This window comes from Microchirus variegatus, assembly GCF_963457635.1.
Source record: "Microchirus variegatus genome assembly, chromosome: 17".
In the NCBI taxonomy this organism is placed as follows: domain Eukaryota; kingdom Metazoa; phylum Chordata; class Actinopteri; order Pleuronectiformes; family Soleidae; genus Microchirus; species Microchirus variegatus.
This window is the reverse complement of record NC_139818.1, coordinates 22,899,677-22,916,308: the sequence shown is the minus strand read 5'-3', so window position 1 is coordinate 22,916,308 and position 16,632 is coordinate 22,899,677. Positions and strand designations below refer to the sequence as shown.

The 16,632-nt window shown below is 39.6% G+C and overlaps 1 protein-coding gene across 1 annotated transcript in view; it reads right to left on the bottom strand.

Moving 5' to 3' along the window:
• The window catches only part of LOC310938875 (myoferlin-like), a 30,654-nt gene extending 14,724 nt beyond the window's left edge, over nucleotides 1-15,930 (bottom strand). The window contains exons 1-20 of the mRNA XM_083903503.1: nucleotides 15,763-15,930; nucleotides 15,148-15,203; nucleotides 14,581-14,672; nucleotides 7,139-7,247; nucleotides 6,954-7,047; nucleotides 6,700-6,872; nucleotides 5,684-5,812; nucleotides 5,521-5,583; nucleotides 5,388-5,438; nucleotides 5,248-5,278; nucleotides 4,027-4,142; nucleotides 3,760-3,886; nucleotides 3,348-3,451; nucleotides 3,187-3,255; nucleotides 3,050-3,093; nucleotides 1,424-1,506; nucleotides 1,277-1,315; nucleotides 862-986; nucleotides 671-784; nucleotides 59-236 (exon numbers count right to left, since the gene is read on the bottom strand). Of these exons, the coding sequence (XP_083759629.1) occupies nucleotides 59-236; nucleotides 671-784; nucleotides 862-986; nucleotides 1,277-1,315; nucleotides 1,424-1,506; nucleotides 3,050-3,093; nucleotides 3,187-3,255; nucleotides 3,348-3,451; nucleotides 3,760-3,886; nucleotides 4,027-4,142; nucleotides 5,248-5,278; nucleotides 5,388-5,438; nucleotides 5,521-5,583; nucleotides 5,684-5,812; nucleotides 6,700-6,872; nucleotides 6,954-7,047; nucleotides 7,139-7,247; nucleotides 14,581-14,672; nucleotides 15,148-15,203; nucleotides 15,763-15,850 (1,885 nt within the window). The 5' untranslated portion in view covers nucleotides 15,851-15,930. The remainder of the gene's footprint in view (nucleotides 1-58; nucleotides 237-670; nucleotides 785-861; nucleotides 987-1,276; nucleotides 1,316-1,423; nucleotides 1,507-3,049; nucleotides 3,094-3,186; nucleotides 3,256-3,347; nucleotides 3,452-3,759; nucleotides 3,887-4,026; nucleotides 4,143-5,247; nucleotides 5,279-5,387; nucleotides 5,439-5,520; nucleotides 5,584-5,683; nucleotides 5,813-6,699; nucleotides 6,873-6,953; nucleotides 7,048-7,138; nucleotides 7,248-14,580; nucleotides 14,673-15,147; nucleotides 15,204-15,762) is intronic.
• Nucleotides 15,931-16,632: the final 702 nt, after the last annotated feature.

The window sequence follows — 16,632 nt, the reverse complement described above, 5'->3', positions numbered from 1 at the left end:
CATTAACAAATAAAAGTTATTTATATGTCTCAGTGTGTCAGTATCTCAGTCAACTCACCATCAAATACAGCACAGCTGTACTGAGTGGTGGACGCCAGCGGTTTGCAGGTGGCGTCCAGTTTGTTGCCGTAGTTACCGATGCTGACCTCAAACTGGATTGGTTCGCCGGGCTCCTGAATCATGGTGGCGCTGTGGAAGACGGCGCACAGACAGTACTTCCTCCTCCTCTGGTACTTCTAATGGAGAGGAAATAAAACACCAAACAAAAGATGTTTTTTTGCACGTTATCTGAAGAAAAAGGCTGAGAAAATTCAGCTAATTTATTTGTGAACCCAAAGAAACCCAATCTTTAGATGCCGACCACGCCTTTTCTCTGTTATTGTTGGCTTTAAAAGATGGTAAATGGTTTATATTTGGTGCTTTTTGGAGTTTTGATGACCACTTAAAGCCGCTTTACACTACAGTTGTTGCCATTTACCAATTCACACCCATTTCACTCACTCATTCGTCATGTAGGCTAGCTAGGAATCGAAAGACGACTCGCTCCACCACTCCTCCGCCACCGTCAATCAGAAAGTGCTACCATTCGTACCACCCAAACCTATCAATTTAAATCCGTTCCTGAACCACACCTGTCAGGTATAACTCAGTGGATCAATAGTTACAGTACCTGAGCCACCAGGATGTCATCACTGTGGATGTTGTCCACAGTTTTGTCCACTTTCCCCTCCAACTTCGTGGCCAGCTCCACCATGATCCGTCCGCGGTACGCCACTCCTTCTCCCTGTGTCCCACGACAACACGTGTCAAGCCTTTTAAAAACAAATGTAAGGACAATAACAATGGTGGGGCAACTTCTACCTTGCCAAAGTTGAGATCTTCGTAGGGATCTGGCAACCCAGTGAACTCCCTGGGGCTTCCGTACAGGTTGACGAAGCACGGCCCAAACACGGGCAGGAAACCCACCTCGGACTGACCCGTCTTAGCTGGAAAAGAGACACGGACACTGAATCAACACTTGAACCTGACGTTGAAATGACTCCAGCGACTCAGCAAAGCTTGAATTGTTAGTAACGCCAGCGCTGCTTCATATTTGAGGCGGTGGGTGACAGAAAGCGTGCGGCAGGCACTACGACAACAACACGGTTACACGTTCAAATTATGCGATTATTGCCGTGCATGACATGGTTTTTTTTATATATATATATATATATATATATATATATATATCATGCAACACAGAGCAAAAAATAACAAAATTGGAGCACGGGTGAACCTTCAAACGATGATATGTCCGCATTTGCTGCATGTTCCTCTACGCCAGGAGAAAAAAAACACACACACAATTCCAAATAGCATTTTAAAAAATGATTCCAAGACTTTAGCGCATTTTATTTTGAGGCTTTCTTCAAAAAAACAATACCTTCTATCTCGCCACCAGAGGAGGCAATCTTGGCAAGGTTCAGGTACGTCGTGCCAATGGCATCGTTCCCTGTCAAGCGGTCCCTGCAACCACACACACACACAGTAACTTTACACTGTACATACACAACGTGAATCTGCAATCATGTGATTAATGTTGCTTTGTCGCCGCCTAACAGCGGGAAACTACCTTGTTTTCAACACCTTCTGTTTTTCTAATCTTTGCTCCTGCACTTATTTCCCCTCAGCCTTCCTGGACCCAAGTTATCAGGACTCAGTCACACACACACACACACACACACACACACACACACACACACACACAGGTTTCCATACTTCAGAGGACACTACATTGACTTACTCCAACTTTAAAACCATAAAACAGTCATTTTACGTTAAAGGGACTTGATTTTTGTCTCCATAATGTGGCTGTGTCAACAGATTTAGGTCCCCACAACATAAGGAATACCAGATATATACACACACACACACTCACACAATGATGGAAATGAGCCGTGACATGGTGCCAACAGGATCCCAGAGAATGTTATTAAGAGGAAGGGAGGAGCCTGCCCAGCGATGAGTCACATGTCACTGCATTATTCTCATGTGGTTGTTGGTGGGATATGAATTCTCACACACACACACACAGTCTGGTTTCCATGACTTCAGAGGACATTACATTGACTTGCACTCATTTCCCCAACCCTAACCCTAACCATAACTACTACTGGCCTAATCTTAACCCTACTGGACTCCTTATATGGACATCCTGGGCTTGGTGTGTTTATAGGTCACATTTTCAGGCTTTACAAAATGCATTTTTCCGTCTTACGTGCTGTTGAGTTATTTGAAGTTATGATTACTTTTATTTTGCATTTTTTTAAAGCGATAATTGTGCAGAAGTCACAAAATTAGACAATTAACAATAGATTTATCTTGACCAGACTAGATGCTCATTGGCTCATTTGAGTTTGCCACTGCTCTAAGCCGCTGAGACGGTGCGTCTGTACGTCACGTCGTGTTTGTGAATCAAAGTCAGAGATGTCAGCGTCCAATTAAACACTCTGTTTATTTATTTTCTTTGCGCATGGTGTGAAGTTGTTTCAATGGAATAAACAAACAAACAAACCCATGTGTACAGACTAACACAAACAATTCTCTCACGCCCTCTCGCCTTTTAAAACCATATTGAAATTTGGAAATACATCACATTTCAAAGTTCACTTGGCTTATTTTTTTATGAACAAAAATAAAAGAAAAAAACTGACTATTCTGTGACCTGTGCACAATTATGGCTACTTTATAACGAGACCAAAAAAAGTGGTTTATTTCATCAACCCTGAATCATTCTAAGAACATAATGCATAACTTTTATGGAGAGGAGCTTATGGAAGATTATCAGGGCCACAAGTTAAAAAAATGTTTGAAGAAAAAAAATTGCATGAATTCTGAGATTAAATGAGATTGAATTCAGAATTGTGAGATTAAAATTTTAATAGATTAATATAAGAATTCTGAAACTAAAGTCGGTAAGGCGTAATTCTGAGATTAAAGTCTGACTTTAAGAATGTCAAACTGTGACGTAAATGATGATGATTAGAAAATGCAGTTTTTCTGCACTTACCAATCAAAGACTGTGAGTTTGACAGACTCACACATGGACGGGAACTATGAAAAAAAACAACAAAACACAAAAGAACCAGATTAAACTGAGGTCGTTTTAAATCAGAAAACATCATTTTCATCCTGACGCTCCGTTACCTTCACTTGAAGATGAAGGATCTGGTTCCACTCAGGGTTTGCGTTCTTCTCGATGATCTGAGTGCGCAGCTGCAGAAACAACAACAACAACAAATCAGCTAACTAATGTTTAACACTGCATTTATATAAAAAAAAAATAAGAAACAATCGACGGGGGAAACCTTTTTGCCTGCGAAGCGAGCTTCTAAGAAAGGATCCACCAGGTTCTTCTTGTTTCCATCTCCTCCAAAGATGCCTTTGAGGGACTGAACGAAGGCGTCGTCCACTGGAATGAGAAGAAATTTATTAATTCACTCATCGGTCGTAATTCATGCAATGTTGAGAACACATAAAAGCAGTATAAGTGACTTCAATTTCTACTGAAGTCATTTTCTGGTAATTTTACTTTAAGTTTCACCTTTAAGGTACTTTAAAGGGATGTAAATCTGTTTTAAGGATATTTTAGTGTAGAAATAATTACATATTTCATCTTCAACACAACAGTATGGATGAAGATGTTTTTGAGAACTCCTGAATCTGATCTAAAAGGATCCATATGATGAAAAGTGATGAAGCATCTATGTCTGGACTCACTCTGAGGAATATCTTCAGCCCTGAAGACCTTCAGCGAGAGCGTGGCCCATCGCAGCGTGACGCCGGCCGGCAGCAGCAGGTTACTCTCGATGTCGTCCTGGTCGTCGTCGCTCTCCCTCTTCTCCACCTTCATCGTCGTTTGTGACATAAAGAGAAGAGAGAACAGAGGACTCCATGAGGAAGGAAAATAGAGAAAGAGGTGCAGCCACTTTATTTACATATGGATGAAGAGGTAAAACAGAGCGCGTGCGTCGCTCTCTCTCGTACCGGAGGTTCGTCTCCTGTTCCGACGACAAAGAGGCTAACTTTGAGGTAGCCTTTAGCACCAGAGTTGGAATCATCTGGGTCGTTGAGAAGAAGCCATTTCCTCAAGACACAGTGAGCTGAAACACCACAAACATTATTATTATTAGTCTTTTTGAGTATGGATCCTGAAAGTAATGTGTCTAATTATAGGTCTTCCTTTATTAAAATCTGTTTTATTCTTATTTTACTGTATTTACTGACAAACACGGCAATTTCATTGTGCACCTGACGTGACAATAAAGGTTCTTTTCTATTATTCAATACTATTGTTTCTGAAATTACACTATAACCACACTAATAAAAATAAATTAAAAAATCGTAATAATAATAATATCGACCAAAAACCTTTAATTCTGGGACAATGGGACGACTTAAGTCCCAGCCGAACGCTGGTTTGTTGATATTTGTTAATGTCATAGTGGCGGGTTTTGGTTAAATATATCACTTTAACTAAGCCTCAAAGTATCAGTCTGGACTTTCTTTTTGCTTATTTTAACCATAAAAGAGCCAGAAATATCATATATAAAAAATAAATATAGTGCTTTTGCCCATTTTTCCAGAATAACTTGCAATATCTGGCAATTTACTGCATGTTAAAATGGTGTATTAACAATTTAAAATGAAGAAAAACACTAGTTATACAGAATAAAACAAATTTAAATTAACATTAGTTTCAGTTTTTGTCTCAAAATCTCAAAAAAAAGTCCTGCATGTACACGTGATTTTCTAAACTCTCCTCTCTAAAATAGACGCTGATTCGCCGGCTTCCAGCGACAGTGAGTGAAATTACCATAATATCCGTTATACGTTGTCTTTGACGTGCAATTTCTCAACTTTCAGAAACAGTTGGAATCGTTCCGATAGCACAAACCGTTGTGTAATTACGGTAATGCAAAATACTGCGACGTGTTCCGTTTTAAAGGGTTAAAGGTCCTTAAAACTACAACTACTGTATTCAAGTTATACTTTGTGGGTTTTGTGTCCCCTTTTGTAATGTTATATTTGTTTCTTACTGTTTTACTTTACATTGTTATTATGTTTTTACCATTTATCGGTCATGAGCCTGTGTACTATTTTTCTCTGCTGATTCATTTATAAAATATGCAAAACATCCTCACATGTTCACGTACAGTCCGTCACACCTGTGCAAATGTAAATGACACACACACAAATCGAGCTCACCTGGTTCGTCGTAAACATAACCGACGTCCAGCTGAGTGAGAGGAAAAAGAGTCAGTCAGTCAAACACCAGCCAGACTTTTTACATATTATTTAAAACATAACACCTGGGAAAAGGACAAAAAAAAGGGCGAGCAGGACACCTTGAATTCTCCCATGAGGCTGTCGGCCCTCAGCGAGTAAGAGTCGTAAACCTGCAGTGACCAGAAGAGAAACTTTAATATTCCACTAATTTACAGTGACACACTTTGTCCTGCAATGACACATCATTCTTACCCGGAAGCTGATTTGCTTATCAAACAGATCTGAGGGCAGCATGTGGACATTATAGAACAACATCTGTCAATAAAAAATAAAGAAAACGAAAATAGACATTAAATACATGGAGTTTGTGTTTAAACGTGTAGTTTTAAAGTGTGAGAGTGTGAAGGTGACGCACCTCGTCAAAGTACGGGTTGTTTCCCCTCCTGATCCTCGTCCTGTGGGTTTGTCCACACGTGCTGACTTTGACCACAGGTTTGACGTTGTTCCCCGACAACTGACGAGCCTGGATGATCCGAACACGGATCTGAGATACAGAGATAAAAGTATTTATGATTCAGGAGAATGAAAGCATCTAGAATAGTTCAAAGTGTTTGATTTCAGCCCCATTTGTGTGCAACTTCCTTTGTTAACTGTCTTTTTCATGAGAATTTAATGCTTAATTATTCATTTATGTAAAGCTACAGTATGCACGTTTTATTAATTAGGGCCCGATGCGAGGACTACTTCTTTTTTTTTTTCGAAAGGATTGCACTGATCGGTGAAAACGGACAAAAATTTGCGCGCACAGACACTGGCGAAAATGTTCAGCACCAATTTTCATGACCATGACGAAAACAAAAAAGTAAATTGGGATCATGGCCTCAAGTCGACACGAAGTCGGCCATTTTGAATTTGGCGTCCATCTTGGCGATTTGCCCGTTTCACAATTTTCGTAATTGAACAAACTCGACTGAGCATGAAAATCGTAGCAGCATTTTAAAAAAAGCATTTCAATTTGTGAGAGATGAAAAGTTAGCGAAAGATCTCGCAAAATTCAAAAGGGGCGTGGCCACGGCAAACATCGGAATTTTGGACGAATTTCGACCATTCGCCCACAAAACAGAAACCCAGAGACCTGGCCAGAAATCATCAGCACATGAAAAGTAAGTCAAGGTCACAGCGCCACATGCTGGCAGTTTTTTTTATGTTACTATTGTTCTGCCTATGTTTGGTCGTCATTAACAGAAACGACGCAACGTTATTTATATGTTGAATCCTTCATCTGACAACGTGTCAAGCAAAAACTATATCAGATCTGAATGAGGGAGCGCTTGTGTGTACACAGCAGCAGTGCTGGGGTGGGCGGGGCTTGTGCTTTATTCATAAAATTGGACTAGATTGGATAAAATCTTCAGAAACTGTCACACTCACCTGGAAATCTTGAGGTTTGTTGGCCAGACGGTGGCGACCCTGAGCTCTGGCCAGGCGCTTACGCAGGTTCCCCGTCTGACCAGAGGGCGTTGCGCCCCCTGCAGTTGGACTAGTTGTACTTCCGTCCAGTTGCGTCTCATTCCCCTCTCCGCCACCGTCACCATCGCCACCACCTGATCGACAGAAAGACAATGAAAACAATGAAAAGACTGCGTCGTGTACTTTGAATCAAACTCAGCAGCGAATCGTCTCACCGGTGTCCATCGTAGAGTCGCCTACTTGAGGGTCATTAGGGTTCGGCGCAGCGTTCGGTGGAGGATCGTAGCCGATCACAAGGTCGATTGTTGCCTGGAAGAAGGAAAAATAATTGTCCTCAATAAATAAAAACAGCCGTTCTGTTGATTACGTTCAACGTAAAATGACCGAGAAAAGAACTCACTCCGATACTCTGACCACTTTCGTTGAGCAACGGCACGTTTTTGGACGGCAGCGTCCTCGCTTGACCCGAGGCGAGGTCTCTCAAAGAGATTTTAGTGGATCCAAGAAACCTGTCAGGGAGCACAAAATGAGGAAAAATTAATTATACACAAATATATATATTAAAATACCCCCTTGTCTTTATTTTATTTGAAATGTTTTTTCCTCAGTCCTTCATCGGAGTCGTTAATAATAACATTTTCAGAGATGCGCTGGTGCTCTGTGTGCTGAAGTGACATCCACAAAAGGGGCACACACACTACACACTAGTCTCCACCCAGAGCTAACAGACCATGCCTGCTCAGACAAACAAACGCACCTCATGAGCCACAATACAGTCATCGTAGCACAGAAGCTCCCAGGCTTCTACTTCAGAACTTCAGTCATTTAACGACACAATAAACCTGAAAGCGTCACAAAACACTGTTTAACTAGTCAACTTGTTCAGTCATGGCAAGCAAGATTTGCACATGAAAAACAACCTCATTTTAAGAAAAATAAATGTATATATTGATGTGGGAGCAAATTTGAAGGAATAAAGTCTTAAAATCTGCTTAATCAACTACTCAACTCATTTTACATTTACAACATTTCTTACAGGCGTTTCTTTACTTGTGAGAAGTACATCTTTCTTGAACTTTGTACTCAGTTTTCCAGAACCTTTTCATAAAACAAGATTTGGTTTGTTTCTAGAGGCTTATGCAGTATTTGCAGTGCACTTGCTACTGAAAAGCATTTATCTTCCTCCGCATACATACAGTACAGTAAATCAAACACTTCCTGTAAAGAATGATAATTACAACATTTCCTGGAGTAATGATTAACTCTTAAATAAGTAAAACTTTGTTTATGCAACAGTGAGGAGGGGTTTACTGGCCGATATTGATGTATAATACTCATAAATATGTTTGAATAACAAGGTGCAATCGGCGGCCATCTTGTGCCACCACGTTTCTACGGAAACCTGAACGGACAAACCAGCCGGAGTGCGAGTTTTAAGGTTTTGAAGCAAGAACGACATTATTTCTGGTAAGTGAAGGCCACCGTAGTTCCCGGACGCGCGAGCGGATCATTCTGCAGCGTCACCATTAGATGGCAGTAGATATTACATACTGGACCTTTAAGTAGAAGAAAGTATCTATTCAGAGTCACGCGGTTGGTTTGCGAGAACAACACGTACATACTGTAAGCACGAGGTGTGTACTGCTGTGTCTTTATATTACACGGCTTAATGTGAAGCATGTGTGTTTATATTAAAGCCGATTAAAGCCAAGAAGGAAAAGAAAAAATGGAAGTTCCAGCTCCATTAGAAGCCTGGACAACTGTAAAATACAGAATCTCTGGGTGGATAAAATAAATTGCAGCTAAAAGGAATGAAGAACATCATCTAAAATATATCATTGTTTGGGTGGACTCTGCAATAATAATAATAATGCTCTGGCAGCGTTCCTGATAGATTGAATTTCCTGGGAGAGAGTCATGCTCCGACTGTGGACCGTTTGTCCATTGTAAGCTCTGAATTGAACACGGCACAATTACAGATTATCCATTTTTCCACACATATTATTAGACATAGTTGGATAAATGACATGTGAGTTGAGATGAAATGGCCGAGAGACGCCATTTTAGATTAAATCAAATGATTTAACGTGATCTCAAACAAGTTTTATGTAAAATACTAAACTAAAGATAAGGTAAACAAACAATGTAGCACAATTAGAGATTAGGATCTTGCCTTAAAGTGATACATCAGTGAGTATATTGTCTAAAAAGCTTGACATTCTTCTGCGATATCTTAAGATTGTGTTTGCTGCTTTATCTCATCATTAAAAACACAATTTTCTGACTGGAAACTGAAGTGTGTAAACTTCTCAAATTGTCTCGTTTGGGGAGTTTGTGTCACTTTAACAAAAATATTCCAAAATAAGACTAATAAGTTACTTATGGAGTCTGCAGTGGATCAGCAACTCCTTTTTCTCAATGGACAATGGACTTCAGTTTTCAGTCAGAAAAAGCTCCGTCTAATGACAAGAAAAAGTGGCAAACACACTCTTACAATGCCGTAGACTTAAAGACCAGACATAGTGGCTAAAATTTGTTTTCTCTTGTTTTGTAGTGTAAAAACCTCCAATTCTCAGGCCAGTAGGAGCTCAGTGTCAGTACCTACATACAACCACATTCAAACCACCTGAACTATCCCTTTAAACTTGTAAATTCAATAATTTCATACCCAATAGCCCAACTCTTTGTACGAGCAACACAAAACGGCTGCATATCATGTTACGACCATTTAAGGTCACCAGACAACGAGTTAAGTTAGACACAGGAGAAAGAGGACGGGGAGTTTGTTTTTGGCAGCATGTGGAGGAAGAAGCAGTTCAATACGAGGATTCTCCGGGGGATTCAGTGACTCTATAAACCTGGTATGTTAGCCCTCAAGTGAGTGAGCGAGCGAGTGAGTCACCATCACACGATGATAATGCTCCGCTTCCCCCGGCAGCATCGCCAAAGTGATGCAAACGGGAATGAAGACGAAGCTTACAGCTGCGCGGCGACGACAACAACACCTGCTTCCTTCTCCAAACTTTAATACAACTTTAAAAAGTGTGTGAAACTTTGGTGAAGATACGTGTGCTTAATTTAAGTGTACAATCATTGGATTGAATGATTTTTATTTACATATACAGAATATATCTCAAATGACTGATGGGAAACTTTGGGGCGGAAGTTACCTTGATCGAAGAAGAGGTCGCTAACAGCGGAGAAAGCTACGTGAAGAGATGCTCCGCCCACATTCACTACGTTACACTTTACGCACTTTGTTCTCCATGTTGGGAATAAAATAGCGCAATCCTGCACTTTTCACGTTAAGTTAGACAGATATCGCGACGTATCGCGATACATTGATGATCGCAGAATCGTTGTATCGTGATATTATTGGTATCGCGGACCATGTATCGTATCGTACTGAACAATTTCCAACACTTTTGGAAGGGAAGCGTGAGGTAATATGGGATTTTTATCCATCTATAAATGTAAGGAACGCCCATTAGTCCGTCTGTTTATCGCATTATTGGCTAACCGTTTGTTTGACGGGCTTCAAACTCGGCAGGTGATTTACTAAAAGCACCAGTGTGTGCAGCGCCGACTTTGACTTTGCTTGGATAACACATATACTGCTAAAAACAGGCACATATTAAATGAGTTCTGCACTAGTTTCATTCATTCCACTGGGGTGGATGGATGTGGTCTAGTTCAGGGAATACTTTCATATTTTTGCATCTCTTTTGTTTTCAGCGTACCATCCTGCCTTCTGCGATTCAAATATAATAAAAACACTACCACTAACCCTGATACCAGACATCTACAGTCTCTTCTATAATAATACCACGGTTCTGTAAGACTTTATATTGTGAACAGATTAAGGAAGTCAAGCTCTCTCCATTGTTTCCAGAGTAAACACACGCAGACCAAAACAGAGATTCAGAGAATGAAAAAATTCCTCTGGTTTTCTTTCTTATAATTGCAAACACTCACCCTCAGGCAGAGTGAAGTTGAACAGTCAGCACTGGATGCAGAGTTATAGAGTTTTTCTCCCTCCCCATTGTCAAGAATGGAAAAAACAGATTTGAAGTAATACACAAAGACATTCAAACTCCTCTCTCTCCCCCGGAGTTTAAGCTCTAAGCCCGATGATCATATTTACCAACGTGAGAGGGTGAAGGAGTGACGCTCAACACAACGCAGCTCTGAAACGTCCTCCTTGGCTGCAGAAAGTAAAGTAAACACCCATCCGGCTGACAAGTTTAGTTAGGACAGATGAATGTGATTATGCACAGCTCAGTATCTGCATCTGCAGTGTGAAAAATTGCCATTATATATAATGGACGCCTGACTGTGCTTTTTATAAAGACAGGAAATGAAACAATGACTTTGGTTATCATGGGGGGAGAATTGTTCAAACTATTATCCCATGAATATATTACACTCTTTTTTTTGGAACCCTTAGATTTCATATATAGGGTCTTTCTATGCTGACTTTTGAACTACAAGTCTATTTAAAAATGTATAAATAACATATCTAGCATTGATACATGAATGAGCTATCCATAATTAGCGTTTCAGAGAGAAGAGTGTGTACTTTTTAGGTTTCCTTTAAGTCGTTTTTTGGAGAAAACCCATCCACTATCAAACAGCCAGACTGGATTTAATAGATTTTACATTCTGGAACTGTTGGGGTTGTATAATACAGCTATTTCCTGTATGTAATATCATAAAAATGTAATGAAAAAAACAGCAATACTGGAATAATTCTTTGTTTAAGGATTATTTATATCCAAAAACAACCCCCCCCCCCCCCAATTCCTTCAATTTCTGTTGCCATGGTTACTGGACTGGGATTACCCAAAACAGCAGCTGGAACAGAGAAATCCTGCTCTGGTCGCACTGCTGTAGATCTTCAGGGAGTATGTGTCAGACGAGGCCGGCCCAGTGGAAAACTTTACTCAGTTTAAACACCGGCTAGAAAAAAAATGGCTCCTCCCTCATGATGATGACTGTCCCATGCAGTGAGAGGAAACTTTAACTCAATAAAAGCACATGAGCAAAAATACATGGATATACTGCTTGTATGTCGTTTGGATGCTTTTTTGATGCCGTCCTAAAACGACAACATCTTTGTTTTGCTTTCTCTCGACAGATAAGACTTTGATCAGAGTTAATTAGCGGCGACAAGGAAAACATTCTGTGTGGAAAGTCTTAACCGTTTCCATATGTGATCCTTGGCTTAACGTGGAAGCAACAGTCTTGAACTCTCATTTGGAGAAACTCGTAAAATATAACATACTACTGGTTTTTCCTTTATAGCTCTTAAAGGGGCAGAACTCAAACACGATTACGGAGCGTTCCATTTGTAGTCGGAACTCAGAATTCCCAACCTGGATAACATCCCCAGCCCCAGCTATGGCTGCCACCAAACAAACACTGCTAGCTTGCTAATAGCACTTCTGTCGTCTTTTGTATCACAGTAAATCACAGTCATTATTCACACATAATTCTGTTTAATATTTAACCACGGACACTTCGTCTACACTGTTTGTGTGATCTAGATACCATGAAGGGCATTGCTATCGACTGCAATTGCTATAACAACAGCTAGCCCCGAGATGCGTTTGCACGTTAGCGACTCATCAACTGGAACAAAGTGAATTTCGGGGTTCATGCCACTCCCACTTTCCAACTTCAGCAGAGAAGAGGCAAAAAAGAAAACTTGAATTATGAATTGTGGTGTAGAACACTATTCAACCGTACATTAGCATAACAGCATAAAAGCTGTGTTAGCATGTGCAGATCAGCCAGTTAGGTCTCAGCTACTGAAAGTATTCAAAATATAGCAAACTATATATCTTTCATTTAAAGTACTACAACAGATTTCCAAGGTACCCAACCCCCATTGCGCCTACCCAGGAGCTTCTCGGTTTCTAGCAGAGGATGGGTTAAATGCAGAGAAGGAATTTCCCTAAGGGGATCAATAAAAAGTCCAATTGCCTTGTTGAAGTCAATCAGGAAGTGAGAATATACTGAATAGCCACAAGGGGGCACTTGATTGATTGATAGATAACGCAAGCAAACACTTTCCTGAAGAGTTAATGGTCTCAAACATTTGTTCCAGGTCTTCTTCAGTAGAACATGATCCGTTTTTGGCACATACGAGTGGACGCTAATGAGATTGACAGATGGCATTGCCCAATAGGAGCCCGGTTTAAAGGTGAACCTCCAGTTGGTGGCTGTATAACAGGAATTGAGATTCTTATAGGCGATGCCACAATGGGTTATCACTTGTACACACCCCTACTGAACTATCCTCAATCCTAGTCTTTTAATGCCCTATATCACTGTATACACACTAGCACTCAATCCTCTGCTGTGTCTTTTCTCCCTCCCCCCTCCCCCCTCCCCCCTCCCCCCTCCCCCCTGACTGTTCCCCAGTCACAATGCCACACATTTCCCAGCAAGACAGAGTGAAGACAAACAGCAATTCATCCGTCCACGTTGCCCAATCCGTATCAGACATCCCACGTCCCAGTGCAACAAGTCTCAGCATGGCAAACAGGGTGTGAGGGCGTAGAGACGGAGCCAACTGCATAACTCAAACACTGGGTAGCTATGAAAATATCTCACTTTGACAAACTACCCTACAAGGAGTGAGACCGTCTTTACAAGTATTTATCCTGACAAATTCTTTACCAGATATTGTAATTTAAATGTTTTTTTTAAACCACATCAAGTGTTACTTCACGACAGATCAGATTTCACTGTGTTGAAACTGTGAGTAAAAAACAGACCATGCACACATGGGAATGTCCAGCAATTCTTTAGACCAGGGGTCTCAAACTCAAACGACCTGGGGGGCCACCGAGTGTCTTAGTCTGGTCAGAAGGGGGTGTGTCAAGTGAATTTTAAACTCTAAGCTCAATGCTAACACTCAGTAACTTGTCATACATTGTCAACAAAGAACTTATTTAATAAAAAAAACTAAATTTTTGTATTAGTGTTGAGACTTTAAGCAATGTTTGATTAATAATTCACTTACAATCTTTACCTTTTCCTTTTATTTGCTGGTTTAATAGCTGAATAGCGTGAAGGAAAAAACAGCTAGCAAATGCTAGACACACACTTGCTGCAGCGTCAACAGCAACACCTCTCATATAAAGTATAGTTGATATAAAGTGTATTTATATGTTAAGGCAGAAACCTTACAAATATCATAGAGAGAGAAGAGAGATGCGACGTCATGATGGCACTCAGCAAAAATTCAACAAAATTTAAAAGTTTAACACGAGCTCAAACACAACACAACCCAAACAGAGGTGTTGAATGAGGTTGTTCTCCTCATTACTGACATTTTCTGTCAGACAACAATGGTTAGCAACAGTAGCAAGCCATGCTACACAGTTAGCCATGATGGCTAACGTTTGATAGCCAACTCCAGCACAAAAACTCCAGATTTATTTGTAACTTCATAATGTCATACATTTTAGTGCAGTTTATACCAAGTACCACCAGAGGAAAAAAATTGAGCTCTGAAAGTAAATCAGTGACATTAAAATACAATAGTGTAAATAGGCCGAGCAAAGTTAGCTACGGAAATAGTTTCAGTAAGTTTTTAGATGATTAATCATTAAAATACAGGATTTTAAAAAAGTATTTTCCTCCTTGTTTGTTGATTTTCTGGATCACCTTCTTGCTTTAAAGTTACCCGATGGATGACTTTGGATGTGTGTCACTTGAGCAACCAGTTAAAGTACTTTTTTTTTGGATCAATAAAGCCGTCTGAATTTGGAATCTGACTCAGCGTGGATTATGATAATCCCCGTTTGTGTGTTTTTGTGTGTGTGTACTGACTTGTCTTTCCCAATCGTTTCATAGTCTTTCACAATCACGTCGATGAAGGAGCCGGTGTCCAGCGCCGTGCCCTTCAGGTCAAACTCGATCACCTGCCAAACAACACAACAAGGGTTAAAAAAAAGCTGTCGTTATCCGTTACACAACATACAAAGTATTGATTTGCCTACTCAGCTAGTGACATGCAAAAAGACTGTTATCAGACCACTATCACTCTCACTCACTTCATTCTATATATGTGTGTGTGTGTGTGTGTGTATGTGTCAATGCAGCAAAAACACACACACAGTGAAGTTTGAGTATCTAAAAAGTGACATCGTTCCAATTCTATCAATTCATCAATACATTTTGGGCTTTTCAAGGCTCTTAAAGGTTAAAAGTCAAATTAAATAAATGAGTAGGTGCTGATGTTTAAAATTGCAAAATAATCAACATTGCAAGGGTAAAAGCCAAATGTAAATTAGCTGTAGTTGTTTGATTGAGATAAGAACTGAGACAGACTCCAAAAAAAACATCAAAACATCATGATTTTTTGCATGAAAATGATCACAATATGAATTTTTGTACCTCATTCCATACAGGATTCAATTCACTGTCAATGCATTTGGTTTTCTTCTTTTCCTCTGAAAGGGAAGATAGAAGAAAAAGGCAAAACATATCAGATTCTCAAGGTTTTTGGACTTCAACCAAGTCTAGAAAATCACCTGAAGGCATTTCATACTCAACAGTTTTGTTGAGGGAAAGTTATGACTTTAAAAAGCTAAATGTTGTTGTTGTTGTTGTCAATATCAGTGTGCGTGGCAGCCATTTTATTTTGAACAAAGAAACAGGAGCTGCCACACCTGGAGTTGATGAGCAGGCGGAATAATTAAAACAGCTGAGATCAGATTGTCAAATCCTCTCCAGGAGGAAATGCCATTTCTTCATCAGACCCAAGCACAGTTTCCCTGCAACCCTCATATTTTCCCCTCTTCCATTATAATCTTCATCTTGGCTGCAGCTTACATGCTGGAATTGGTTGTGCCAAACTGTTAAATCAACTTAGTGTTTCACAGAATGATGTCATGCATAAGTAAAACAATAAAAATGAAAACATAAAGGTACATTTTAGTGACTATGACACTTTTATTGTCTCTGTGAGACCCCAAAAAAAAAGAGTGTGATTTCCAGAGAAAAACTTACCTTTAAAAATCACAGATGTGATCGGATCAGGAGTTCCAACCTTCTTCTTGGGCAAACCTTTGGCCGACTCTACGACAACACGCAGCATGGTGACAACAAGGAGAGGAGAGAGAAAATTAAATTATTCAATCAAAAAGTCAGAAGTCTGAGCAGAGCAGCACTGAGGCACAGTCACTGCCCCATCACTGAAACACACACACACACACACACACACACACACACAGACAGAGGAAGTCCTGGTGGTGGAGAAGAGGGCGGGTCATGGGAGTGTAATTACTGCTGCTGCCATCCTCTGTGTACAGACATGAAGGCTATGGAAACATTACATATACCGGGAAAACTACTATGTTTAAGCAAGAAAAGAGGATAAAGGAAGTTGTTTTGTTGGTTAAATTGTATCTAATATACATTTTAATAAGTCTTAAGTATTAAAAACTTTGTGTTTTTTCAGCCAGAGACTGTAAATCATGTAATTTAAGATCATACAGACATGTATATGAAGAGTTATTCACGTGTTACTTTTCCTGTGTCTCCATCTAGTGGCTATACTGAGTAATGACATGTATGTCAATATGGGTCCAGCAATTTCTTTTTTAATTAATTAATTATACAAAAATAATCACTCACTATTTCGATAACTGCTTAATTTTTTTTTTTTTTTTTTTTTTAAATAAAAGTTTTCAGATTTTTTAGCTTCTTAAATCTGGGTTTCTTTGCTCCATATTATAAATTTAAAAAATATTAAAAGGTTATAATTTTGATTTAAATTAATAAACTTAATAAATCACATTATTATTATTATTATTATTTAGGTTAGGATTCAAATATTTATCTCGCTCATATTTTAGTATTAAATTCAATTTAGTGTGT